Source organism: Anomaloglossus baeobatrachus, chromosome 5 (assembly GCF_048569485.1).
Source record: "Anomaloglossus baeobatrachus isolate aAnoBae1 chromosome 5, aAnoBae1.hap1, whole genome shotgun sequence".
Classification (NCBI taxonomy): domain Eukaryota; kingdom Metazoa; phylum Chordata; class Amphibia; order Anura; family Aromobatidae; genus Anomaloglossus; species Anomaloglossus baeobatrachus.
In genome coordinates, this window is record NC_134357.1 from 41,235,470 (window position 1) to 41,262,942 (window position 27,473).

The following is a 27,473-nucleotide window of genomic DNA, read 5'->3' on the forward strand; positions in this document are numbered from 1 at the left end:
CCCAGATGACTCCTGATAATCAAAGAAAAATCAAGTAGGACAGTATGACTTCTTGGACCTCTAACTCTGCCCAAATGACTCCTGGTAATCTAATTACTTATAAAGCACACTAACTTAACTTTTTTTTTGCTTAATAGTAAAGCCGATGCTTTAGGAGGGGCATTTTGAGAACATTATTATTAAGTACTACAGAGTCATAGAGTGTTGATTGGTTCCCGTTAATAAAAGAAAATGGAGATTAATTTGGCTGAAGCAATGTCAGCTTTTTATGCTGAGTTAAATTAATTTTTAATAGCTCATATAAATACAGACTAAAAAAAAAAGTACCCAGAAATGGAGCATTTGCACCCAAGTTTGGAAATTATACATGATCGGATATATTTAAATGGGATAGAAATGTAACACTAAGACAATATCTTATCATGTATAGAGTAAAGTTAGAGCTGCAGACAAATATTAGGACTGTGAGACACAATTAGCAGAAAGCCACTTTGTGATGGGGTCAGAAGCACCGGTTTTAACGGAGGTTGTAATAGTGGCCATCAATGGGCTTATTAAATCTGAGATTATTACAGCGAAATAATAAAAATAATGTCATTGAGATAAAAAAAGACGACCTAAGCAGAGATAAAAATTACATTCAAATGAGTAAGTGAGATTAATATTGAAGCAATGCCAGATACAGCCTATGAGTGGCGCTGTTCCTGGAATAGAAAAGACAGAATTTTATTTTTTAATAGTTATAGAACGCTTTTATTAATGTGATGGATACAGAAGTGGGAATATAACAATGTACAATGTAATCTATGCTGTTTGGAGTAGCTTTGGACAAAATCAGTCTCCTTACCCTTCTGGCAGATGAAGAATATAATCCCTTTCTGCCCGGTGTTTGGATTATATAAAGGGCTTATTTTGATCCCGGCTATGGGGTCTTCTTTCTCCTGGACTAAGGGCAGATCATCCGTAGCCATGGAAGAGTTGGAAAAGGAACAGGCTCATGCAAATATTATTATTTATTATAGCGCCATTTATTCCAGCGCGTTGTGCGACACTTTGGTGGACTAAGGGTTACTGCAGGTTGTAGGCTTGTCGGAAGAGGTGGATCTTCAGATTCCTTTTGAAGGTTTCGAAGGTAGGCGAGAGTCTGATGTATTGGGGTAGAGAGTTCCAGAGTATGGGGGAGGCACGGGAGAAATCTTGTATACGATTGTGGGAAGAGGAGATGTGAGGGGAGTAGAGAAGGAGATCTTCTGAGGACTGGAGGTTACGCGGAGGTAAGTACCGGGAGACTAGGTCAGAGATGTAAGGAGGAGACAGGTTGCGGGTGGCTTTGTATGTTATGGTTAGTGTTTTGAAAAAGTAATTGGGCAATGGGAAGCCAGTGAAAAGATTGGCAGAGAGGAGAGGTCGGGGAGTAGCAGGGGTACAGGTGAATTAATTAGGCAGCAGAATTTAGGATAGATTGGAGAGGAGTAAGAGTGTTAGAAGAGAGGCCACAGAGAAGGAGGTTACAGTAGTCCTGGCGGGAGATAATGAGGGCATGCACTGGGGTTTTTGGAGATTCTTGGTCAAGGAATGTACAGATGCGGGAAATATTGGAGTCTGTAGGCAGTGGAAAGGGCTTGGATATGTAGCTTGAAGGAGAGACTAGAGTCAAGGGATAGCCCCAGGCAGTGAGCACGCAGGACTGGAGAGAGTGAGCAGCCATTGACTTTGATGGCTAGGACAGGTGGAGTGATAGAGTGAGATGGGGGAAAGATGATGAATTCTGTTTTGTCCATGTTCAGTTTTAGAAATAAATCAAAAAAGAAGGATAAAATAGCAGACAGACATTGTGGGATTTTGGTTAGTAAGGAGGTCATATCAGGAACGCAAAGTTTGCAAAATGCTTCTTTTGGGTGGGGTCCAAGAAGAGGTATGGGTATTTGAAAAGTTTTCAGCAATGCGGTTCCTGTACCACATGTGTTATACTTCCGCCTGGACTGATTTATGATGATATACACCATTTTATATGATCCTTATTTGGAAAAATCTGATCTGGGATACTTAAATGTTGCTGTTATAAGAAGGCAAAAGTTATTACTGTACAAGTCTAATCTTCTAGACTCTGCTACTGCGACTGTAAAAATGATACCATCAGCCACGCTAACACTTACCCATCATTTACTGGCGGTGGAAATCAATTATAAGTGCCAAGATGCCATGGAAAATCCTTTTTGCAGACCTCAGACACCTACTACCATGTAAAAAGCAACGTTTAGAATGTTCCTAGCTTGCAGAGCAAAGCCTGTAGAAGTCTTAAAGGAACAATCCAATAGAAACGTATACACAGTGTTATGCCTCGTGCATGGCTTGAGAGGAGCGTTGTAAGTTTAAACAAGCCCAGGACGCTAAACATGGGCGAGAGCTGCGTTTTCTGCGCCCCAACACGCTACATAAAATGGTGTTGAGTGAGTGGTTAAATGGTGGCTTTCCTGAGGCTCGCCGATATACTCACCACCCTGGCCAGTTCCTGTTCTTTCCTGCTGCCACGCAGCCTTCCACGTGGTCTCCTGCCTTCCTCCCCTCCTGGGCCCTGTACATGCCGCACAGGGTTCCCAGGAGTGCACCTAAGACATGCGCGCACACACCAGCCCTCCTTTTAAAGGGCTGGTGCGTTATTTCCTGGAAATGCCTCTCAGCCTATGGCTGAGAGGCACTATGTATTTAAGGCACCCTCCCATTAGGAGAGGTGCTTGCGCAACACCTTCAGTTAGTTAGTCAGTCAGTCTGCTACCTAGCTAGTTATCAGGTCCTGAGCTCATGTCCTGTTATCCCTGTGTCCGTCTCCCATACCTGTCTATCCCTGCTGTGCCCACCATTCCTGTCCATACCCGCCTGTCCAGCCTGGCTCAGTCACCCCACCTGTACCCGTCTATTCCTGAGTCCGTCACCGTCCCTGGGAGTCAGCTGCCACAGTCCCAGTCACTGCCCCAAGAGTGGTACCTGGCATCCACCTTACGGTGGGCACTTAATTAAGCATCTCCCACTATAGGATAAACCTGGGGTCCCTACTGTGGCCTAGTGGGTACAGTAATCCCACTCACTGCCCCTACACCGACCGCGAGCAGTACAGTCAGCTATTTGGTTTCCTCCAGCCGCGCAGATAAAAACCACGTTGCACTCTGGTTCCTTTATATTCGGGTAAACTTGCACATATGGAATAAGAAATTATACAATTTTTTATTTTCCTCTACAATTAACCGGCTCTTCAGTGACAGTTACAGATGTCATCTTATTCTCTTCAATAAAGGCTACAGGAAAGTAGTGGAAGTCTGGATTATCCGTATCCTACAGATATACTGCCACATGGGTCCAGGCATGTCTATTTGGCTACTATACCTTAGGCACTGCTTTGCTACTTATCGGATCGCTCATAGAGCCGCTACCCCCGTGCCAGTGTTCTTCAACTGGGCATCCCTTCTTCACTAAGGTCTCCTTTCTGCTGGGCAACACCGTCTCTGCAATTTTCACAAGCTTGCCTCGAAGGAATCTCCTCTACTGCCTAAGATGTTTTTGCCTCTGGAGAGCTAACTCAGCTTTCTAAACATGTCTTCTCTTCTTCACCTGCAGTCTCCAACTGTCCTCTCAAAGGGGAACTACTCTTTCATCGAACTCTAAGGGGATGTGCTCCCGATCAGGACTCACTTAGTCCTGGACGCAGTGGGTCCTGACCTGCGGGTCCGCGAGTCTCCTCCGCAGGAGAATCCAGCTGCTTGTACACACAATCGGGGTTCAGTCCGCTGCGGTCTCCTCGCTGTGTTCTCCCGATGGAGGACGCATGTAAATCCGCAGCAAACAATTGACATGCTGCGGTCTGGAAAGACGCTCCGCAGGTCAGTGTTTTCTGCGGAAAAAACAAGTACAGTGGGCACGGGATTTCTAGAAATCCCATCCACTATGCTTGTACTGTACAACGGAACGTTTTGGACGCAGCTGAAGCATGCGGTGCCAAAACGCTGCAAACACCGATCGTGGGCACGCACCCTAACACTCCTCCCCCTTCCTGGCTGGATAGGATATTAACCCTGTCATGCTTGAACATAGGATCCTACAGCCCACAGGGAAATCTAAACATAGGAACAGTGAGACAATGACCTCTTTTGGCCGGTGTTAGTACTGCAGCCCACATAACATTATCTGTCTTAGGCCTCTTTCACACGTCCTTGTCTCCGGTACGTGTTTGGTCCTTTTCCTCACATCCCGGAGACACGGGCACATGTAGACCCATTAAAATCAATGGGTCTGCGCTCACGTGCGTTTTCTGCCATGGACCGTGTGTACATGTGGAGCATACGTGTGTCCGTGTGCTCCACACGTCAACATGTCCATTTTTCTCCAGCATCACGGGTGTCACACAGAACGCAAACGAACCACACGGAGGTGTTCCGTGTGACACGTGCTGGAGAAAACACGTGTTTGAGAAAATAAAAAAAAAACAAAAAACTTTACTCACCTTCTCCAGCGCTGATGTCTCTGCCGCTGCTGTCACTTGCTGCCGACCGCCGCTCATTATGCTCATTGAATATTCACTTCACTGCGGCCGGAAGCAGCAGCAGCGGGGAGTCGGCAGGACCGGAGACTGTACATCAGCACCACGGACAGCGACGCCAGGGACAGGTGAGTAGAAAGTTCCCGTTCTCCGTGTGTTATCACGGATAACACACGTGGGCCATAAACACGGCTCACGCAGGGCAAAAGGCACCTCTGACACGTCCGTGAAAAACGTGCGTGGTTTTTCATGAACGTGTGAAAGAGGTCTTATACACTATACATTCTACCTTACGTGAACAACACTGATATATCTGGCAGTGCCTGTAGTCTTTATTGTTTCTGGTGTTGTGAAGTAAAGCAGTAGATGAAATGGATTAGGCTACTTTCACACTTGCGTTGGACGGCTTCTGTAGCATTGCGTTGTGTGACGGATGCGTTGCATATAGTGGCACAACGGATGCTACGGATCGTACAAAACAACGGAAAGCTTTTTTTTTTTTTTAAATTTATTTATTTTTTTCTTCTTTACAGTTTTACCAGCAGCAGATTATTGTGAACGATCAGCTGATCGCTCTCAATAGCCGGTGGCCGGTCGTTCAGCTGAGCGCTCTCACATGCCGGTGGCCGGGCGATCAGCTGAGCGCTCTCACATGCCGGTGGCCGGGCGATCAGCTGAGCGCTGTCACATGTCAGTGGCCGGGTGATCAGCTGAGCGCTGTCACATGCCGGTGGCCGGGCGATCAGCTGAGCGCTCTCACATGCCGGTGGCCGGGCGATCAGCTGAGCGCTCTCACATGCCGATGGCCGGGCGATCAGCTGAGCGCTCTCACATGCCGGCGGGCGGGAGCTCAGCTGAATGTTCGGCCACCAAGAGACAAAATAAAGTTTGTGATTTTTTAAAAAAAGAAAAAAAAAAAAAAAAAAAAAAAAAAAAAAAAAAAAAGAGCATGCCAGTGAAATTCTATGGATTGCGCTGCTCAAAAAAAGTTACATACTGCGTTTCTTCTGCCCGACGCAGCGTCAAAATAACGATGCTGTGTCGTCCAGCAGCTGCAACGCTGACACTTGCGTTACAGTGCGTTGTCCATACAAGTCTATGGAGAATAGCGCAGTGCGTTAACGGACTGCGCTATTCTCCATAGCGACGGACTCCCCTGAACGCAAGTGTGAAAGTACCCTTAGATACTTAGCATTGGAGGACGCTTAGTAACAGTGCACAGGTTCACTTGTCCAGTACAGTAAACTATAATACAAGCAGAATGATCTTTAAAAGCTGCATAAGCTATACTTGTAGAAAAGTGGGCCATAAAGAGTTAATCATCTTGGCGCTGGCACTTTATTTAGATGCAGCAGGCACAATTGTGTGTCCGGATTATCCTGCCGGCCGGTCTGAGCAAGTCTCCATATTAGAGCGTGAACAATGTCTCAGTTTTGTCTAAAATGATCGCATTTTATGCTCAGCGGAGAAAAGAATGCAAGAAAACATCCATTCCCATAGACAGATAATGCCCATGAAAAATGCATCCCAGCAGAAAGGAATAAACGGCTTCCAAAGAAAATAAAAGGAACTTGGAATTGATGCATCAACTTCGCTCACGTAAAAAATCACTGTAAAAACTTCAAGTTCACAAAATGAATATTTATAGTGGATCTGTCACCAGTGTATGCTGCCCTCCTCAACTAGCCAAAATAGCACAAAAAAATATATGGTGTCATTTTTGGAGAATACATTGGACATATAATTTAATAGTCTGGTTTATTAATGAATTGAGCGATCTTCCTAACTTTCCCCCTATCCAGGCTGCAGTTGGACAGGGGCAGTTGGACAGGCAGTTTTCTAGAGTTGAATCTTGTTATTTTTCCAAAATTTTAAATGAAAAGTTGAAAAAGACTTTAGTGATTCGAGGGGTACATTTCATGTGTTCTCACCAAAAATTGGGATATTTAATTGTAGGTCAATTTTTTAAATTTCCCTTTGGTGCACAATTTTGTAACCTTTAAAAAGCAACTTCAAATTCTGAATTTAAAGAGGGTGTTGATTACTTTTATATTGATGGTCTATCCTTAAGATAGGTCATCAATATCTGATCGGCCGGGGTTTGACACGCGACTCCCATGCCGATCAGCTATTCTCAGTCTCAGCGGCAACAGGCAGTTGGAAATGCTCAGTTCCGGACCTGCGCCATCAACTGATAGCAGCCGTGGATGGATACTGCATATACACCTCCCCTCAAATCAATTGGAGGCAGATGTGCAGTACCCAGCTGCCAGTGCTGGCTCCAAGTGTTCGTGGGCGAAAGAGTCCCGTTGGGACGCTTTAACGGATACCACAATTCATGATTAGAATATAGTGGTTGCAGGACCCCTATTAATTGGGCACCCCTATTAATGTTAACTTTTTTTCTTTATAACAATTGGGTTTTTGCAACTACTATTTCAGTTTCATATATCTAATAACTGATGGACTGAGTAATATTTCTGGATTGAAATGAGGTTTATTGCAGAAAATAGAAAATGTGCAATCCGCATTTAAACAAAATTTGACCGCTGCAAAAGTATGGGCACCTCAATATAAAAGTGACATTAATATTTTGTAGATCCTCCTTTTCCATACATAACAGCCTCTAGTCGCTTCCTGTAGCTTTTAATGAGTTCCTGGATCCTGGATGAAGGTATATTTGACCATTCCTGTTTACAAAACAATTCCAGCTCAGTTCAGTTAAGTTTGATGGTCGCCGAGCATGGACAGCATGCTTCATATCATCCCACAGATTTTCAATGATATTCAGGTCTGGGGACTGGGATGGCCATTCAAGAACATTGTAATTGTTCCTCTGCATGAATGCCCGAGTAGATTTGGAGCGGTGTTTGGATCATTGTCTTGCTGAAATATCCATCCCCTGCGTAACTTCAACTTCGTCACTGATTCTTCCACATTATTGTCAAGAATCTGCTGATACTGAGTTGAATCCATGCGACCCTCAACTTTAACAAGATTCCCGGTGCCGGCATTGGCCACACAGCCCCAAAGCATGATGGAACCTCCACCAAATTTTACTGTGGGTAGCAAGTGCTTTTCTTGGAATGCCGTGTTTTTTTGCCTCCATGCATAACGCCTTTTTGTATGACCAAATAACTCAATCTTTGTTTCATCAGTCCACAGGACCTTCTTCCAAAATGTAACTGGCTTGTCCAAATGTGCTTTTGCATAACTCAGGCGACTATTTGTGGCGTGCTTGCAGAAACGGCTTCTTTCGCATCACTCTCCCATACAGCTTCTCCTTGTGCCTTTCTTGAAAAATTTAATATTACCACTTATGTATATTAGATTTTATGACAGGGTATTGATCCAGGGAACTAGTCTGATTGCCGGATGTGGAGTCAGGAAGGAAATTTTTTCCCCATTGGAACTTGTTTGCCACATTGGGGTTTTTTTGCCTTCCTCTGGATCAACATGTTAGGCTACGGGTTGAACTAGATGGACTAAAGCCCGCTACACACGCTTCAATATATCTCACAATCCGTCGTTGGGGTCAAGTTGTAAGTGACGCACATCCGGCATCGTTTGTGAGGTATCTGCGTGTGACAGCTACATGCGATCAGGATTGAACGCAAAACCGTTGATCGCAAACACATCGTATCATTCTCTAGAATTGAGCGTTTTGTTGCACGAACCTAGTCAATTGTAACGTGTGACATCCCTCATACGATTTTGTTGTCTGATGCTATGTGCGCAGGTGTGCGCTCTGCACCACAGCTTAAAAAAGGTCTGCTTCAGAGCGCAGCTAAAAAGCTGCGTTCTGAAGCGCCTCACAATGTCTGTCATGCACTAATCTCTGTCAGTCCGTCACTATCTCTGTCCCTCACTCTCAGTCCATGTCAGTCTATCCCCCTCTCTCATATACTCACCGATCCCCGATCCCTGGCGCTGCACGGCATTCACACTGCTCCGGCGGCTTTTACTGTTTTGAAAAAGCCGGCCGCCCATTAAACAATCTCGTATTCCCTGCTTTCCCCGCCCACCGGCGCCTATGATTGGTTACAGTGAGACACGCCCCCACTCTGAGTGACAGGTGTCACACTGCACCCAATCACAGCAGCCGGTGGGCGTGTCTATACTGTGTAGTGAAATAAATAATTAAATAATTAAAAAAAACGGCGTGCGGTTCCCCCCATTTTTAAAACCAGCCAGATAAAGCCATACGGCTGAAGGCTGGTATTCTCAGGATGGGGAGCTCCACGTTATGGGGAGCCCCCCACCCTAACAATATCAGCCAACAGCCGCCCAGAATTGCCGCATACATTAGATGCGACAGTTCTGGGACTGTACCCGGCTCTTCCCGATTTGCCCTGGTGCGTTGGCAAATCGGGGTAATAAGGAGTTATTGGGAGCCCATAGCTGCCAATAAGTCCTAGATTAATCATGTCAGGCGTCTATGAGACACCCTCCATGATTAATCTGTAAGTTACAGTAAATAAACACACACACCAGAAAAAAATCCTTTATTAGAAATAAAAACACACACATATACCCTGGTTCACCACTTTAATCAGCCCCAAAAAGCCCTCCTTGTCCGGCGTAATCCAGGATGATCCAGCGTCGCTTCCACCGCAGCTGCATGGAGGTGACCGGAGCCGCAGCAGACACAGCCGCTCCGGTCACCTCCACACAGCTAATGAACACAGCCGTGCGATCAGCTGCTGTCACTGAGGTTACCCGCGGCCACCGCTGCATCCACCGGTGACAGCGGGTAACCTCAGTGACAGCAGCTGATCGCGCGGCTGTGTTCATTTGCTGTGTGGAGGTGACCGGAGCGGCTGTGTCTGCTGCGGCTCCGGTCACCTCCATGCAGCTGCGGTGGAAGCGACGCTGGATCATCCTGGATTACGCCGGACAAGGAGGGCTTTTTGGGGCTGATTAAAGTGGTGAACCAGGGTATATGTGTGTGTTTTTATTTCTAATAAAGGATTTTTTTCTGGTGTGTGTGTTTATTTACTGTAACTTACAGATTAATCATGGAGGGTGTCTCATAGACGCCTGACATGATTAATCTAGGACTTATTGGCAGCTATGGGCTCCCAATAACTCCTTATTACCCCGATTTGCCAACGCACCAGGGTAAATCGGGAAGAGCCGGGTACAGTCCCAGAACTGTCGCATCTAATGTATGCGGCAATTCTGGGCGGCTGTTGGCTGATATTGTTAAGGTGGGGGGCTCCCCATAACGTGGAGCTCCCCATCCTGAGAATACCAGCCTTCAGCCGTATGGCTTTATCTGGCTGGTTTTAAAAATGGGGGGAACCGCACGCCGTTTTTTTTAATTATTTAATTATTTATTTCACTACACAGTATAGACACGCCCACCGGCTGCTGTGATTGGGTGCAGTGTGACACCTGTCACTCAGAGTGGGGGCGTGTCTCACTGTAACCAATCATAGGCGCCGGTGGGCGGGGAAAGCAGGGAATACGAAATTGTTTAATGGGCGGCCGGCTTTTTCAAAACAGTAAAAGCCGCCGGATCAGTGTGAATGCCGTGCAACGCGGCGCCGGGGATCGGTGAGTATATGAGAGAGGGCTGCTAACTTCAGTTACTCAGGGGATTAGTGGTCACCGGTGAGTCTTCACTGGTGACCGCTAATCAGGACGCGACACAGACAGAGCCGCAGCATCACAATGAAGTCGGGTGAAGTTCACCCGAGTTCATTCTGACAGTGCGGCTCTGTCTGTGTCTGCTGTCATCTGCCATTCAGCTCTGCTACATGGCTGTCTGTGTCTGCTGTTAGCGGCCATGTAGCAGAGCTGAATGGCAGATGACATAGTAAAAACGCATCCCACATTACACACGCTTGGCAAGTCAATAAATTTAAAAAAAAAAAGGTGCTCAATGCATACGTCACAGAACACATGATCTAAAGGATCGCACACAAAATTGACCAATTTAACATAGACTACTAACGCTCGTGTGACAGCAAATGAACGACCAACGTGAAATCTGATAGATCCCGTATGCAACCTGGGCGTGTCACATCGCAAATGCGATTGTACAACTAATTGCAACGTGTAAAGTGGGCTTTAGAGTCTCCCTTCAACCTTAAAAACTATGATACTATGATACTTGTGTAACGTGCGCTGTATTGTTGACCAATGCACATTGACACCATCTGCAGCAAGATGATGCTGCAGGTCTTTGGAGATGGTCTGTGGATTGTTCTTGACTGTTCTCACCATTCTTCTCTGCCTTTCTGATATTTTTCTTCGCCTGCCACTTCTGGGCTTAACAAGAACTGTACCTGTGTTCTTCCATTTCCTTACTATGTTCCTCACAGTGGAAACTGACAGTTTAAATCTCTGAGACAACTTTTTGTCTCCTTCCCCTGAACAACTATGTTGAATAATCTTTGTTTTCAGATCATTTGAGAGTTGTTTTGAGGAGCCCATGATGCCACTCTTCATAGGAGATTCAAATAGGAGAACAACTTGCAAGTGGCCACCTTAAATACCTTTTCTCATGATTGGATACACCTGCCTATGAAGTTCAAAGCTCAATGAGGTCACAAAAACAATTTAGTGCTTCAGTAAGTCAGTAAAAAGTAGTTAGGAGTGTTCAAATCAAGAAATTGATAAGGGTGCCCATACTTATAAACCTGTCAAATTTAGTTTAAATGCAGATTGCACATTTTCTGTTAGTACAATAAACCTCATTTCAATCCAGAAATATTACTCAGTCCATCAGTTATTAGATATATGAAACTGAAATAGCTGTTTCAAAAACCCAAATTTTTATAAAGAAAAAAGGTTAACATTAATAGGGGTGCCCAAACTTTTTCATATGACTGTATATAAAATACAATTTTCGTACATATAATCCCCCCTTGTGCGTTCTCTCTATTCTCCCACTGTGTGGTCTGTCTCTTCTCCCCCCATGCGGCCTCTGTTTTCTCCCCCTGTGCGGCCTCTCTCTTCTCCCCCTGTGCAGGCTCTCTCTTCTCCCCCTGTGCAGCCTTTCTCTTCTCCCCCTGTGCAGCCTCTCTCTTCTCCCCCTGTGCAGCCTCTCTCTTCTCACCTTGTGCGGCCTCTCTATTCTCCCCCTGTGTGGTTGGTCTGTCTCTTCTCCTCCTATGTGTTCTTTCTCTTCTCCCCCTGTGCAGCCTCTCTCTTCTCCTCCTGTGCAGGCTCTCTCTTCTCCCCGTATACAGTCTTTCTCTTCTCCCCCTGTGTGGTCTGTCTCTTCTCCCGCTGTGCGGCCTCTGTTTTCTCCCCCTGTGCGGCCTCTGTTTTCTCCCCATATGCAGCCTCTCTCTTCTCCCCATATGCAGCCTCTCTCTTCTTCCCCTGTGCAGCCTCTCTCTTCTCCCCCTCTACAGCCTCTCTCTTCTCCCCCTGTGCAGCCTCTCTCTTCTCCCCCTGTGCAGCCTCTCTCGTCTCACCTTGTGCGGCCTCTCTATTCTCCCCCTGTGTGGTTGGTCTGTCTCTTCTCCCCCTATGTGTTCTCTCTCTTCTCCCCCTGTGCAGCCTCTCTCTTCTCCTCCTGTGCAGGCTCTCTCTTCTCCCCGCATACGGTCTTCCTCTTCTCCTCCTATGCGGTCTCTCTCTCTTTTCCCACTGTGTGGTCTGTCTCTTCTCCCCCTGTGCGGCCTCTGTTTTCTCCCCCTGTGCGGCCTCTGTTTTCTCCCCATGTGCAGGCTCTCTCTTCTCCCCTGTGCGGTTTCTCTCTTCTCCCCCTGTGCGGTCTCTCTCTTCTCCCCCTGTGCGGTCTCTCTCTTCTCCCCCTGTGCGGCCTCTGTTTTCTCCCCATGTGCAGGCTCTCTCTTCTCCCCTGTGCGGTTTCTCTCTTCTCCCCTGTGCGGTCTCTCTCTTCTCCCCCTGTGCGGTCTCTCTCTTCTCCCCCTGTGCGGTCTCTCTCTTCTCCCCCTGTGCGGTCTCTCTCTTCTCCCCCTGTGCGGTCTCTCTCTTCTCCCCCTGTGCGGTCTCTCTCTTCTCCCCCTGTGCGGTCTCTCTCTTCTCCCCCTGTGCGGTCTCTCTCTTCTCCCCCTGTGCGGTCTCTCTCTTCTCCCCCTGTGCGGTTTCTCTCTTCTCCCCCTGTGTGGTCTCTCTCTTCTCCCCCTGTGTGGTCTCTCTCTTCTCCCCCTGTGCGATCTCTCTCTTCTCCCCCTGTGCGATCTCTCTCTTCTAGCCCTGTGCGATCTCTCTCTTCTAGCCCTGTGCGATCTCTCTCTTCTAGCCCTGTGCGGTCTCTCTCTTCTCCCCGTGTGCGGTCTCTCTCTTCTCCCCCTGTGCGGTCTCTCTCTTCTCCCCCTGTGCGGTCTCTCTCTTTTCCCCCTGTGCGGTCTCTCTCTTCTCCCCCTGTGCGGTCTCTCTCTTCTCCCCCTGTGCGGTTTCCCTCTTCTCCCCCTGTGCGGTCTCTCTCTTCTCCCCCTGTGTGGTCTCTCTCTTCTCCCCCTGTGTGGTCTCTCTCTTCTCCCCCTGTGCGGTCTCTCTCTTCTCCCCCTGTGCGGTCTCTCTCTTCTCCCCCTGTGCGGCCTCTCTCTTCACCCACTGTGCGGCCTCTCTCTTCACCCACTGTGCGGCCTCTCTCTTCACTCACTGTGCGGCCTCTCTCTTCACTCACTGTGCGGCCTCTCTCTTCACTCACTGTGCGGCCTCTCTCTTCACTCACTGTGCGGCCTCTCTCTTCACTCACTGTGCGGCCTCTCTCTTCTCCCCCTGTGCGGCCTCTCTCTTCTCCCCCTGTGCGGCCTCTCTCTTCTCCCCCTGTGCGGCCTCTCTCTTCTCCCCCTGTGCGGTCTCTCTCTTCTCCCCCTGTGCGGTCTCTCTCTTCTCCCCCTGTGAGGCCTCTCTCTTCACTCACTGTGCGGTCTCTCTCTTCACCCACTGTGCGGCCTCTCTCTTCACCCACTGTGGTGCCTCTCTCTTCACCCACTGTGCGGCCTCTCTCTTCACTCACTGTGCGGCCTCTCTCTTCACCCACTGTGCGGTCTCTCTCTTCACCCACTGTGCGGCCTCTCTCTTCACCCACTGTGGTGCCTCTCTCTTCACCCACTGTGGTGCCTCTCTCTTCACCCACTGTGGTGCCTCTCTCTTCGCCCACTGTGCGGTCTCTCTCTTCACCCACTGTGGTGCCTCTCTCTTCACTCACTGTGCGGTCTCTCTCTTCTCCCCTGTGGTGTCTCTCTCTTCGCCCACTGTGCGGTCTCTCTCTTCTCCTCCTCTGCTGTGTGTTGAGCGCAGCGTCCTCACTGCTGAGCAGTGTCCCAGCGATGCAGGAGATCAGTGCTGTCCGCAGGTGTCAGGTGACTTCACTAGTCTCTGCTCCCAGCTTATTAGTATTCATAAGCCAGGAACAGTCAGGACGCTGCGCTCATCATATAGTGCAGAGACAGCGCATGGGAGGAGAGAGCGCACGGTAGAGTGGGGAGACAGTTACCCGGGCCCCATACATCATAAAGAGCTGGGGACACTGTCTGGCAAATAGCGTTGATGGTGTCCCCAACAGCGATTGGGCCCACCTGTTTGTCCAGGGCCCTGGTACTTGCCCGGGTGCGGCGGGTGGTGATGCCGGCCCTGCCGGCTGTGGTCACTATCAGAAAATGGGCAGCTCCAGAATTGAGCATTACAGGCTGCTGGCGGTGGCACTGAGAAAAGATGATTAGCTGAGGTGTAGGATGCTGGATCCCGGCCGATCAGCCATTGAAGACCTATCCTAAGGATAGGACATCAATGTAAAAGTAGTGGACAACTTCTTTAATTTTTGAAAACTTTCTGGAAAAATGTTTTTGTGCGTTACAATAAGGACTTCCCACAAAATAATTTGGTTTTGGTTCCACTTACCTTTCCATGTCCGCACTTTGTCCCGGCCAGTACTAGTCCTGGATCTGGCATGTCATCCCCCAGATATACATGGGTACCCCGACACAGAATTTTGCCTCCTTCTTGTAGGGGGATGTTAGTTTCTATCGAGACAGCATTGGTGCCAATTACGGGCCGGCTCGCGCCACCTTGACACTGTATTTTTCCACACTTGGCATCTCTTAGAAAACAAACACAACAAGAATTTGTTCCACACCATGAAATCTAAAATCACCCTCAATTAACATTATCCCATATAATCTAGGTAGAAAAATAAAACTAAACCTACCGGCTTTCACACTTCATAAAAGATCCAGCAGTGTCTTTCCCGCAGTTTCCATAGGGATCTCCTGCAGAGTTCACTCTCTCGAAGCAAATACCTGGGGCAGGCTTGGCACCTGAAATACCAGCATATTAGCCATGTGTTAGTTATCCTTAGAAAAAACCTCATCTGATGTTTTGCAGATGGTGACATCTGTTGTCAGGCGGAAAGCGTGAAAATTGTTGCAAATTTTATGAGATTTGCAAGATTCAAAGTAACACAGATTTAATTAGTAAAGATCGTGTCAAGCTAAAATAATGGATTCTTTTCAGTATGCACCTATTAGCATAATGATTCGTAATATATGCACATAGCTTCAAAACCGGAAAGCTTGATTCCAATTATATCGCAGAGGGTAAGTGAATTTTACAGAACTGGTAGAAGTAATCGGAAGAAGTCATGGTGCTCATCATCCCTGGAAATAGGATTGACCAATTGTCCAAGCTAAAGGATGCTTTACACACAACGATATCGCTAGCGATGTGACACGCCCAGATCGTTGTTACGATTTGCCGAGATCACTCATAGGTCGTTTTGTAGCGGTCACACGTACACATCTCACAAACGACGCTACATCGTTCAGCGATATATTGTTTGACCAAGGCGGTCGTGTGGATGTTGTTTGTCGTTGGCAGGGTGTCAAACGTACCAATATGTCTGCTGCGTTCCAAACGACGAACAATATTTTGAAATTGAACGACGTGTCAACGATCAATGATTTTCACCCTATTCGCGATAGTTCGGAATCGCACGTAGGTGTCCCTCGCAGCAACGTCGCTAACGATGATGGAAGTGCGTCACGAAAACTGTGACCCCGACGACATATCGTCAGATAAATCGTAGTATGTAAAGCGGCCTTTAGCTTATCAAATCTAGAGCAATTTTCTGAAGGTCTTTATACCTGGTTTCGGCAAAGGCTTTTGAGAACCCTAAGTGAAGCCTTCTACTAGAAGATCGGAATGAAATTTATGATGGACACATTATTAGATGATCCATCTCATTATGGGAAATCATCATTTTCAACTCTTCATACTAAGAAGCCTAGCTCTATCTAACATTGGCCATAAAAATGTTTTTACTTTACTTCACAAAATTTGATGTAGCAGTGCACCCCCACTTGACTAAGGGGTACTATACACACTGCGACATCGGTAGCAATTGCTAGCGATGTTGCGCGTGATCGCACCCGCCCCCGTCGTACATGCGATATTGTGTGATCGCTGCCGTAGCGAACATTATCGCTACGGCAGCGTCACACACACATACCTTGTCAGCGACTTCGCTGTGACCGCCGAACAATCCCTCCTTCAAGGGGGAGGGGTGTTCGGCGTCATAGCGACGTCACTGCCACGTCACTAAACGGCCGGCCAATAGAAGCGGAGGGGCGGAGATGAACAGGACATAACATCCCGCCCACCTCCTACCTTCCGCATTGCCGGTGGACGCAGGTAAAGAGATGTTCGTCGCTCCCGCGGTGTAGCACGGAGCGATGTGTGCTGCCGCAGGAACGACGAACAACATCATACCGGTGGTAGCAGCAATATTATTAAGGAAATGAACGACGTGTCAACGATCACCGTTTTGGAACGATTTTGCGATCGTTAATCATCGCTCATTACTGTTACACGCTGCAATGTCGCTACCGGCGCCGGATGTGCGTCACTAACGACGTGACCCCGACGATATATCGGTAGCGATGTCGCAGTGTGTAAAACACCCTTCTCATGAGATGTTCTACAGAAGAGCTAATCTCCATATTTTTCCATGGACCATTGTCTTTAAAAAAGTTTTCATGAACCAACTGGGAGATATCAAACCCTCTAGAACTCCATCAAAAGCACCTCATTAATTTAACCAATACACTAATCTGCAGTGATGAAGGGTAAAATCCCAAAACAACCATCTACAGATTGAACAATAATTTTCTTTTTGCAAGGGCACAAGCTCTGGTGGATCTGAGAGTGAGATTGTTTTTTTCGTAAACTTTGACATATGCAGACCGCTAGAGATGAGTGAACCCAAACTGTAAAGTTCGGAGTTTGTACCAAACACAGACTTTTAACATTTTTTTTTTTGGGGTACTGTACATATGCTAACCACTTGATCGAGCATCGAGTTTCTTGGCTATGTTCGCTGTTCGGTCCAGTGCGAGACACTTGCAGTCTCTGAATGGCTCTCACTGGGGGCAAAAAACAACGTTTTTGGATATAGTGTATCCAACAAATCCCCCCAAAAAACCTGCCCTCCTTCCCCCGCAAGTGCTCTGTTTATGGCTGGCTAAATATGGGCGGAAAACCAAACTGCCATCCATTGACTTCAATTGGGGTTGAACTAAACTTTATCTAAAGTCCGGTTGAATCCGGCAAACTCGAACTTCCATAGGTCCGCTCATCTCTACAGACCACCAATATTTATTCCGGTAGCCCTTTGGTCTGGTTTGCTGCAGCCTTCCTTCCTTTAGAGAAGAGAGAGGTTTTGATAGGCTACATACTTGTGCACATCATTTTTGCACATGAGGGAACACATTTTTGGGCTTTCAGTAGTACAAAAAGTAGTTGTATAAGTTGTCGAATATGAGATGTAGTCTTCATTCTAGATGTAGAGTGAATTTATATAATTTTTTTCTCATTTTTCTTCCTTGGTCTCAGACAACCTTATTTCATGGTCAACATGCATACCACAAGGCCCAGACTGGCCGTCGGTCTCCTAACTCAAACGTACAGCCTCATATATGTCTAGGAAGCTGTAAGTTTAGGAAAGGAGACCTACGGTCAGTCCGTGCACTGACGTGAAATAAGTCCCTTTAACCTTGTTTTAATTCTGCAGAAACATTACCTTGATCTATTCAATGAGGACCAGTCCTCCAACTCCCCACCGAAAAGTCTCCTTGGAACTATTCAGTTCCATTCTCAAAAAATAAGGGAATATCATAATTTCACTTTGCTGTCACCACAATCACAACAATGGAGGAGTGAGAAGTACAAGAGTCAGTAGTCCCGGATGAGCTTTAATTCAACCGTTTCTTCTGCTAGGGTTTTTTGTTGTTCTAAAACCTAACCCCACCAGAGGGTTCTCTGGTATTTTGGTGAACCAATCCAATCCTGGTATACCTGTCATGGGGTAAATGGAGACAGGACAAGGGCCCCCCTAGGCTGGCTCTAAGACTTGTGACCCTACGGTGTCCCTTATCTTGAAGGTAGGTTTGATGGTAACCAGGTTCGGGTCTCCAGCATGACCCTAATTCCTGTCCGGACCTTGGTCTCACTCCCCCTCTCCCACACCCACGGGGCGGGCCGGAAAACACAAAGACAAAACCCCACAAAATGACACGGACAAGGGAGAATGGAAACTTGTGCACACAGCACTCAAAACACACAGGAGAAACAATATGTGCACTTGGGGGCAACCCAAAAGGGGAGAACGCTCACACCACTCAAAAGCACAGCACAAATCACCATATACAGGAAAAACACCAAGACTTGGATCGCTGGAGTAAAAACTGAAGCTATCATCAGCATCTCCAGGAAGGAGGCATTGCCTTAAATAGGGAAGCAACAACTAAACTTGGCAATCAGCAACCTGAACACTAAGGGGCACTTTGCACACTATGACATCGCAGGTGCGATATCGGTGGGGTCAAATCGAAAGTGACGCACATCCAGCGTCGCTGTCGACATCGTAGTGTGAAAAGCATTTTTGATACGATTAACGAGCGCAAAAGCGTCGTAATCATATCATCGGAGTAGCGTTGGAAATTCCCATGATTTGGGAAAGACCGATGTTACGATGTTGTTCCTCGTTGCTGCGGCAGCACACATCGCTGTGTGAGAAGCCGCAGGAGCTAGGAACATCTCCTACCTGCATCCCGGCCGGCTATGCGGAAGGAAGGAGGTGGGCGGGATGTTTACGTCCCGCTCATCTCCGCCCCTCCGCTTCTATTGGCCGCCTGCCGTGTGACGTCGCTATGACGCCGCATAACCCGCCCCCTTAGGAAGGAGGCGGTTCGCTGGTCAGAGCGATGTCGCAGGGCAGGTGAGTGCATGTGAAGCTGCCGTAGCGATAATGTTCGCTACGGCAGCTATCACCATGATATCGCAGCTGCGAGGGGGGCGGGGACTATCGCGCTCAGCATCGCAGCATCGGCTTGCAATGTCGTAGTGTGCAAAGGGCCCCTTAGGTCCTACTCAGCAGTCTGCAGGGATTACCTCCTGCAGAGCTGAAGACCATGGAACCTGAACCAGCCGACGCCCGGCTCTGGCTGAACAATCCAGAAGCCTCACGTTGCCTGTCAGTCTCAGTAGTGTGAACAGAGTGTGACGACACCGTGCCAGTAGTTCTCTATTCTTTCTGGTTGAATCTTCAAAGTTCTAAAAATATGTTTGTTTTTTTCTTGTGTTATTTCACAGGCAATTCACATCTCAAAAAAGAAAAAAAAAAGTTTCATAAAGAGTGTGGGATATTCTTATAGAGTTTGTACAGGTCAGGGACAAAAACAAGTTGTGAAACATATGATTTGCTTCCATTAAAGCTGAAAAGCATCTCTTGCTTTTGTACTACATACCTCAGTGCTTACCCAGCAGGCTCCCGAAGATAATACTAGGTTTACAGAATCAACATTATCTGTTATCTTGAAAAAAGTGGAGAGAAGCTTCGTAATGTTTCCATTTAGAAATGACCAATTTTAAAAACAATGTGAAATATTCCTTAAACTATCTGGATGCAAAGTTGATAGCAAAAGAAAGGAGGGTATAGCCGCATTTATACCCTGGTCGTCCCCTCCTGCTATAAGTTCATCATCCCATAATTTTAATTGTTTTCAATAAAGATCATTTTTTATTTTATTTTTGACACCCTATGACTTTATGTTAGTTTGTTTCTTCAGTGTATGTAAAAGCTTACATCCACCAAAAACATTAGATGGTTACCGGCTAAACGATGGCTGAGCCAATAGTGCAGCCAGCAGCCATCTTGGCCGTCTTTCCCTGATTTGGCTGCGCGCTCCTGTGTTCTTTATGGCAGAGTTGGTGCCAAACACAGCAAATGGATGGTTACGACCACTAACAGTTAACTAACGATCACTATATAGTTACGACCAGTGGTCATAACTATGGATACCTAAGGTCCTGTAATGCCCTACACATGAGGTATGAATCAGGAGAACTATACTACATTTCTAATTGGAGGTATTTGCTACTACATATTGGGATAGGATCTTGGATATGGGAATACCCCTTTAACATGACGCATCTATAAGGGATAGGCAGGTTACCAGGTTCCACACCCCCCGTACCATATTTACTTAAATAAAGACGATAACCACGACTTTATTGCAGGAATGGCCACAGGTTTATTTTAACCGTATATATGTATACCAAACTCGTGGCTCAAACATGCCACCCATTGTTAAACATAACCTTATACATATATACCCCCCTTATAACCAAAACCACCAATAGATCCATCCGAGAGGGAAACCATCATTCTTAACCCCCCGGCCGTAACCTCCAACCGGCCCAGAGGACCACCTCGGCCGTGACCAACCGGCCCGAGGTGAGGGGTAATAACGTTCCATCGTTAATTACCCCCACCCAGAACCTGCAGGACCTCCGCCCACAAGTTCCCATCCACTCCGAAGCCACTCCCCTTGAGCGACTTCGTACCAACAAACCGACTGTCGGTACTCCCAACCTCTCAGACGGACCTATCACCCCGCCACAGACCGGCCACGTGACACCTTACTTGGCCCGGGCCCTCCACACCCCCAGCGCTTGCTCCAGACCATCCCTCAATCCCAACATCCACAAATCTAAACCCACGTCCGTGAGATGGACCCCATCTCGCCTTAGGTACTGTTCCATGGACTCCTCCAGTTCTCTGTGCCGCACCACCAAACCACCATTCCGCGCCACAAACCTGCCAATTGCCCAGTTTAATTTGCTCCGAGCCCTGTTGATACGGTCCACCGACCTACCAAAACGCCACTGCGACCGAGCTATGATATCCGACCACACAATAACAATGCCCGGGAACGCCCTCCACAAATGTAACAGGTCCAGCTTTATGTCCCTTTTTAATTCTCTCGCCGACCTTACTCCCAAATCATTCCCCCCCACATGTAAAATCAACACATCCGGGTCTCGATCCATGCGGCTATAATAAGCCACCTCGGGGCGCACTCTACCCCAGGTCATGCCCCGAATTCCAAGCCACTTTACTCGGGCTTCCATCACCGCCACTCCAAGCTGCCGACCGTCGCGACGAACATCCGCCCGCAACGCTCCCCAATACACATAGGAGTGACCGAGGATCCACACAAGGCATGGACCTACAAAATACAAAGACCACGAATAAAAACAGCAACAGAACAAGAAAATTATCACATACCAGAATCAAAACGCAAACAAGGAATCCCCCACCCTCGAACCATCACCTTACCAAGTGAGGCCTAATGTACAAGCGAAACCTGGAAGACTCCCACCTCCCAATCCGCCGGATACAATCCTCACTCAAACCCCACCTAGCGGCTTCCGTTGCCGCCCCAATCCGGAAGGAGTGAGACCCGTACTCACTTGGCTCCTCCCCCACCCGTGCTAAAGCCATCTTCAGCACCGCATTGAATTGGTAACGCGACAAAGCCAATCCGTCCGCATGCCTAAGGAAAACGCCGGGGTAACCACCGCACACCCTTAAAAACTCTGAAACTTGTACCACCGGGCACAACTGGTGCCCCGGTAAAGCAAACAACACTACTAAGCGCCCCCGGCCCCTCTGATCCGTCTTCGAAAAACGAAGCCGACATTCCACTCTATCCTCCCTCAGCATTACATCCTCCATCAGCAAACCACCCATCACTTGCTTAGTCGGGCTGACCAATTCACCAATGCGAAAGGCCCCAAAAAACGCCAATACAAAAGCTACCGAAAACAACACCCGCTCATAAGGAGACGAACACAACTCCCCTAAACACCCCACTAAACGAACCAACAATGGCAATGACACCGGCCGCCTCATGTCACGCGACTGGGCCCCTTTGCGAAAACCCTTCATTGCCTGCCGCACCAGAAAATCCTTAGTCGCGTCCCGAACCCCTTGCATCTGAAACAAGAAGGCCAACGCCGCCAACTTGCAACCAATCACCGAAATGGACCGACCTGCCGAAAAGTCCCCACTAATTAACATCAGGAACCCCAACACTCGGCCCTTGTAACCCGACTCCATGAAGTCCCCTCTTTCCAACTCTGCCCATTCCTTCCACACCGCCTGATATCGGCACCAAGTAGCCTCAGATACCGATCTCCTAATTCCCTCAAATGCTATACCGATGCCAGGCCCCACAGCCATTCCGGGCAAGGTTCTCCATCCGCGTCCGCTCCCGGCACCAGCGTCCTGAACCTGCAAAACTGAAACCGCGATAGCGCGTCAGCCACCTCGTTTCGAACCCCTGGCACATGCCGAGCCACCACGCAAATGTTTAACTCCAAGCAACGCAACACCAGATGCCTTAAATACCCCACAACCGACGGGGATTTTGCCGACAGTGCATTGATGGAATGCACCACCGCCATGTTGTCACAATGCATGCAAACCCTTCTTCCGGAAAAAACGGGGCCCCACAACTCCACCGCCACAATAATGGGAAACAATTCCAGCAGCGCCAAATTCCTTACCAAACCTGTTTCCACCCAAAGCCGTGGCCACTTTCCCACACACCAGCGCGTCTGAAAAATTGCTCCAAAACCTGTCGCGCCAGCCGCATCAGTATACAATTCCAGCTGGCTATTGGACAATGCCTCGCTCATCCAAAGGGTCCGACCGTTGTACCGGTCCAAGAACTCCTCCCAAACCAACAAATCCCCCTTCATCACTTTGGTCACTCTGACAAAGTGATTTGGAGCTTTCACCCCCGCGGTTGCGCTCGCCAGTCTCCTATTAAATATCCGCCCCATCGGCATAATGCGACAAGCGAAATTCAATTTCCCGAGCACTGACTGCAAATCCCGCAACCGCACCTTCTTGGCCTGAGACAAAAACCGCACCGACGCCTTTAAATCCATAAGCTTCCCTCCGGCAACCGGCATTCCATCGCCAATGTATCAATTTCGATACCTAAGAAACATAGAGCCGTCACCGGCCCTTCCGTTTTTTCTTTTGCCAACGGAATACCTAGGCTCTGCGCGATCCGCTCTAACGTAAATAACAACAAGGAGCAAACCGAAGAGCCCGCCGGACCAACGCAAAAGAAATCATCCAAATAATGAATCACTGAATGGACTCCTGCCACATCCTTGACTACCCATTCCACAAAAGTACTGAATGCCTCAAAATAGGCACACGAAATGGAACAACCCATCGGCAGGCAGCGATCCACATAGTAATCACCATCCCACATACACCCTAAGAGATGAAGGCTCTCTGGATGCACCGGGAGTAAACGAAAAGCTGCTTCTACATCCGCCTTTGCCATCAGGGCCCCCCGCCCCGCAACCCTTACCAACTCCAAGGCCTTATCGAACGATACATAACATACCGCCGACAACTCTGGTGATATCCCATCATTCATCGACAGTCCCGCCGGATAAGATAAATGATGAATGAGCCGAAATTTGTTCGGCTCCTTCTTAGGTACCACCCCAAGGGGGGAAATCCTTAAGTTGGAGAATGGCGGGTCCTGGAATAGGCCCGCCATCCTCCCCAACTCCACCTCCTATTGCAGCTTTTCCTTCACCACCTCCGGATGCTCTTTCGCGGACCTCAAATTCCCCGGGCGAAACACCGGCAAATCAGATTCAAACGGAATCCGAAAACCCTCCGTAAAACCACGTGCCAACAACTCTGCCGCCCGAACATCTGGGTATCTATTTAAATAGGGAAGCATCGCCTCTACCCTCACTGGCGTCCTCCCTTTTTCCAGACCCCTCCCCCGCCTTTCCCTTTCCTTTCTTGAAGCACCTGGCCAAGGAGTGGGAACCTCCACATCTGGAACACTCATGTTTGAATCGACATGAGGCCCCGAACTTACACTGTCCCTCGTTATATTGCCAACAAGCCCCCTTTTTCTGTCCAGCCGGGGACCCGCCGCTCGCACCCGGGCTCCCGGCACCCCCTCGAAAGGGCTGAGCCGGAGCCGTCATTAACCGCATCCACAAAGAAATATTTTTGTGACCCCACTGGACACCAGGCCGCAGAGCCTTCCGTTGCCGGAACTGCTCGTCATATCTTAACCACCCTAAACCGCCGTATACTCTATACGCCTCCCCTATCGCGTCCATATATCCAAATAGGGCGGAACAATGCTCCGGCTCCTTTTCCCCAATCACACTGGCTAAGATCGCAAAGGCCTGTAGCCAGTTAGTAAACGTCCTCGGGATCAACCTATACCTTCGTTTTTCTTCGTCCTCTTTCTCCTTTTTTGTATCACTCGGCTTCACCTTATCCAAATTAAACTTCTCCAAGGGAAGCAGGGAAAAAATTTCCACATACTCCCCTTTCCAAATCTTTTCCCTCACCTCCTTTTTCAAATGGACCCCTAACTGACTTTCAAAACACACATAAATTTCACTCCGCGCCCTATCATCCAACCGCACAACCTCATCCTCCTTTTCTTTTTCCTTTTCTGCCTCCTTACTCGCACCCACGTCAGCCGCCCCACCGGCCGCCTGTCCCGCACCTACCGCCGAGGTAGGGTCCCCCGCCGCAACCTCGCGCACCGGCGCCTCTGTCTGCACCACCTCCGAGGGGCCCACCCATGCCCCCACCGGAGCCCCAGGCCCAATCTGACTAACCCGTTCCGCCGACAACCCCTGCAACACCCCCAAAAGCTGCCCCCAAAACTCCGGGCCCGGTAAACCAGACTGTCCGACCGCACTCGCCCCCTGCGTAACGCTTCCCGCGGAGGAACCCCCGCCCCCACCCGCACTACCCACAGCATTAAACATTTCTGTCGTCCGCTCACCAGGCTGCCGTTGAACCGAAGTCGGCACAGCCGTGCCACGATCTTCCTGCTGCCACTCCGTCCGACCTGCTGCTGCCATCGACCCTTCTTTCTCTCCGGAGTCCGAACTGCCGCTGCAGGCCACAGGGGGGACATGCGAGGGGACAGCCCACACCTGGCGGCCGTCGACCCCCACGGTCACCGCACCCCGCTCCTCCGGGCGTCTCCTGCTGGACCTCAGTCTTTTGGCGCGACGTGGCGCCGTACCGCCGTCCATCCCTGACGGTCTCCGGTGTAACTGCTGCGCCGCTGCTGTGTCCTCCCCGCTCAGTGGGCTCCCTCCCTGCCGACTGCAGGAAAGCCGTCCTGCCTCTGACACACGCTGGGAACCCCCCCCCAGCACGATCATCGCCGGAGGGGACCGTAATCCGGGACCGCAGCAGGCACGCCGGGCCACCGTACTCCTCCCCCGCTCGTCTCTGTCTGCCGCCGCGCTCCACATCTGCTGCCCGTCCTGAGTCGCTCCCCTGCTGCCTGCAGGGAGTCTCCGACGCTAATCCGGGACGCTGGGCTCCACCCCCGGCCCCTACATCACCGGGGGCTGCCGCTACTCTGGTCCGGGGCCTTGCAGGCCGCGGACCGGAAGTAGGCCTCGCCGAAGCTCCGCCCACCTCCGACCCACGGGATCTCCGGCGAGGATTCCTCCTGGCGGCCGGCAGCTCACCAGCAGCAGATGCGGGGCTCCCTTGTGCCGGAGGGTCCCCGAAGGGGCTCCTTGATCTCCTGCTCCCCCTCCCGCTGGGGGAGTAGCGCACCGGCGGCCGCGACCGCCGAGCACGTAGGACAGGCCCAGGCGCAGGAGCAGCAGGCATCACTGCTCCAGCACCGCAGACTGCCGCCAGCTGCTCCCGCAGCACGTCCACACCCAGGACCTCCGATGCCCCATGAACCAAGTCCATCAAAGCGGCCATGTCAGCCATTAACAGGGGGATGCAGCACGGACGTCCTGGGGCACAAAGTTCACGGCGACGAAAGGGGAGGTAACACATTTTACACCCCCTTTATACCTCCTACTACACCCCCACCCCTTCCTTGCTCTCCTCCAATCCCCCCTCCAGTACCATACACCAATCCTATGCCCCCATCTACCTCCCCCATCCTAACCAAAACCTTTAACTACCCTGCACCCTCCCGATCGTCATGGGCCTGTTCACCCCTATGGGGCTCACTGTCCTTCTTTTCTTGAAATGGGTCATCCTATTGTAGCGGTCGTGGCCAGTGTAGTGGCAGTGAGGGAGGTTAGTGGACCCACTGGCTCACACGGGGGACTCAGGCTTAGCCTTTAGTAGGAGGGGCTTATCTAAGCTCCTACCATAAGGTGGACGCCAAGTACCACTCCTAGGGCAGTGACCAGGACTGGGGAAGCTGAACCCCAGAACAGCAGATGGACTCAGGTATAGACACTGGTACAGGCAGGATGGCTGGGACAAACAGGTATGCGAGTATGGACAGGTATGTGCGGCATGGCAGGGACAGATAGGTATGGGAAAGAGGTACAGGTAACAGATATAGGGATAACAGGACAGGAGCTCTGGACTTGACAACTAGCTAGCAGACTTGTAGCCAAACTAACTAAGGATATTGTGCAGGCACCTCCCCAAATGGGAGGGTGCCTAAGATATATACTGCCTCTCAGCCATAGACTGAGAGGCAATTTCTGGAAATAGTGCACCGGCCTTTTACGAGGAGAGCCGGTGTGCACGCGTAACCCTAGGGACACTCCTGGGAGACCTGGGCTGCACATTCACGCCCCGGGAGGGGAAGGAGGCAGCAGTAGTACACGTGGACGACCAGGAGGGTTCGAGGGAGCACGTGACCCGGTTGGCGTGTTGAATAAGTCGGCATTCCTGCAGAGATGCATATGCTACTGCTATGAAGACCTCCATATAAATTAAACAACAGCAGTCAAGTTGGTCAATATAAGTACTCTCCCCCAAAACATTATGTTGGGGGGAAAGGATACGGCATGTCCTATTACAGATTGCCGTTCCTTGTGTACTCGGTGAGGTGAGCTGCCACAGGAGATACCGGCCAGCAGCTCTCTAGTAGAGGACACAGGACTGGGCACTCCTGTGTATGGAGGAGCCAGTAGAGATAACTGGCCGCAGAAAGATGGTGTCTATTGTGTAAATGGAGAGTATGCGATTTGCCTCCGTACTGGGAATCCCTTCATGGAAAACCAGGTGTCATGATAACACGGAAACCATTAGCTCCGGAGAGCAGGCATTTTATATTAGGATCTACAATCCAATCCATGAAATGGGCAGCAATGGAAACTCGCCGTGGAATTAATGGCGCTTTATGAGCAAACAAAATAGAAAAGAAAATGGAGAAGATATATCAATGAATCATCGAAAATTGTGTAAGTGTCTGGCTATAGCTGTAGGAGGAGACACAACCCGCGGAGAGCGCCCGTAATAATCACTACAAGACAGAAATCGACGATTAACGCTCAGGTAAAGATGAAGTGTTTAAGATGTGGATTCGGACAAGACGAAAAATGCTATTAAAGAGCGATATTATATAATAAACCACAGGCAGCCATTAGGAAACTACTCGAGCGTCACCACAAAGCGACTATCCTGAGGAAAGCTACAACGCAAAATTAATTTGGTATTACAGACGTTATTCCTCATCCTGTTTTTTCCTCTTCGAGGGGAACATCTCTTGTAAACCAATAATAAAATCAATGCCAGGGAAGCGAGACATATTCATTTCAGTCTAGTTACGGAGAACAAGTCATAAAAACTGACTGGATGCGTCTAGATATTGTCTGCACG

General features: G+C 49.1%; 1 protein-coding gene across 2 annotated transcripts in view; it reads right to left on the minus strand.

The window, feature by feature from the left end:
* The window catches only part of ADAM12 (ADAM metallopeptidase domain 12), a 779,249-nt gene that overhangs the window by 72,680 nt on the left and 679,096 nt on the right, over positions 1 to 27,473 (minus strand). For both annotated transcript variants that reach the window (XM_075348446.1, XM_075348445.1), the window contains exons 15-16: positions 14,670 to 14,778; positions 14,363 to 14,561 (exon numbers count right to left, since the gene is read on the minus strand). In XM_075348446.1, the coding sequence (XP_075204561.1) occupies positions 14,363 to 14,561; positions 14,670 to 14,778 (308 nt within the window). The remainder of the gene's footprint in view (positions 1 to 14,362; positions 14,562 to 14,669; positions 14,779 to 27,473) is intronic.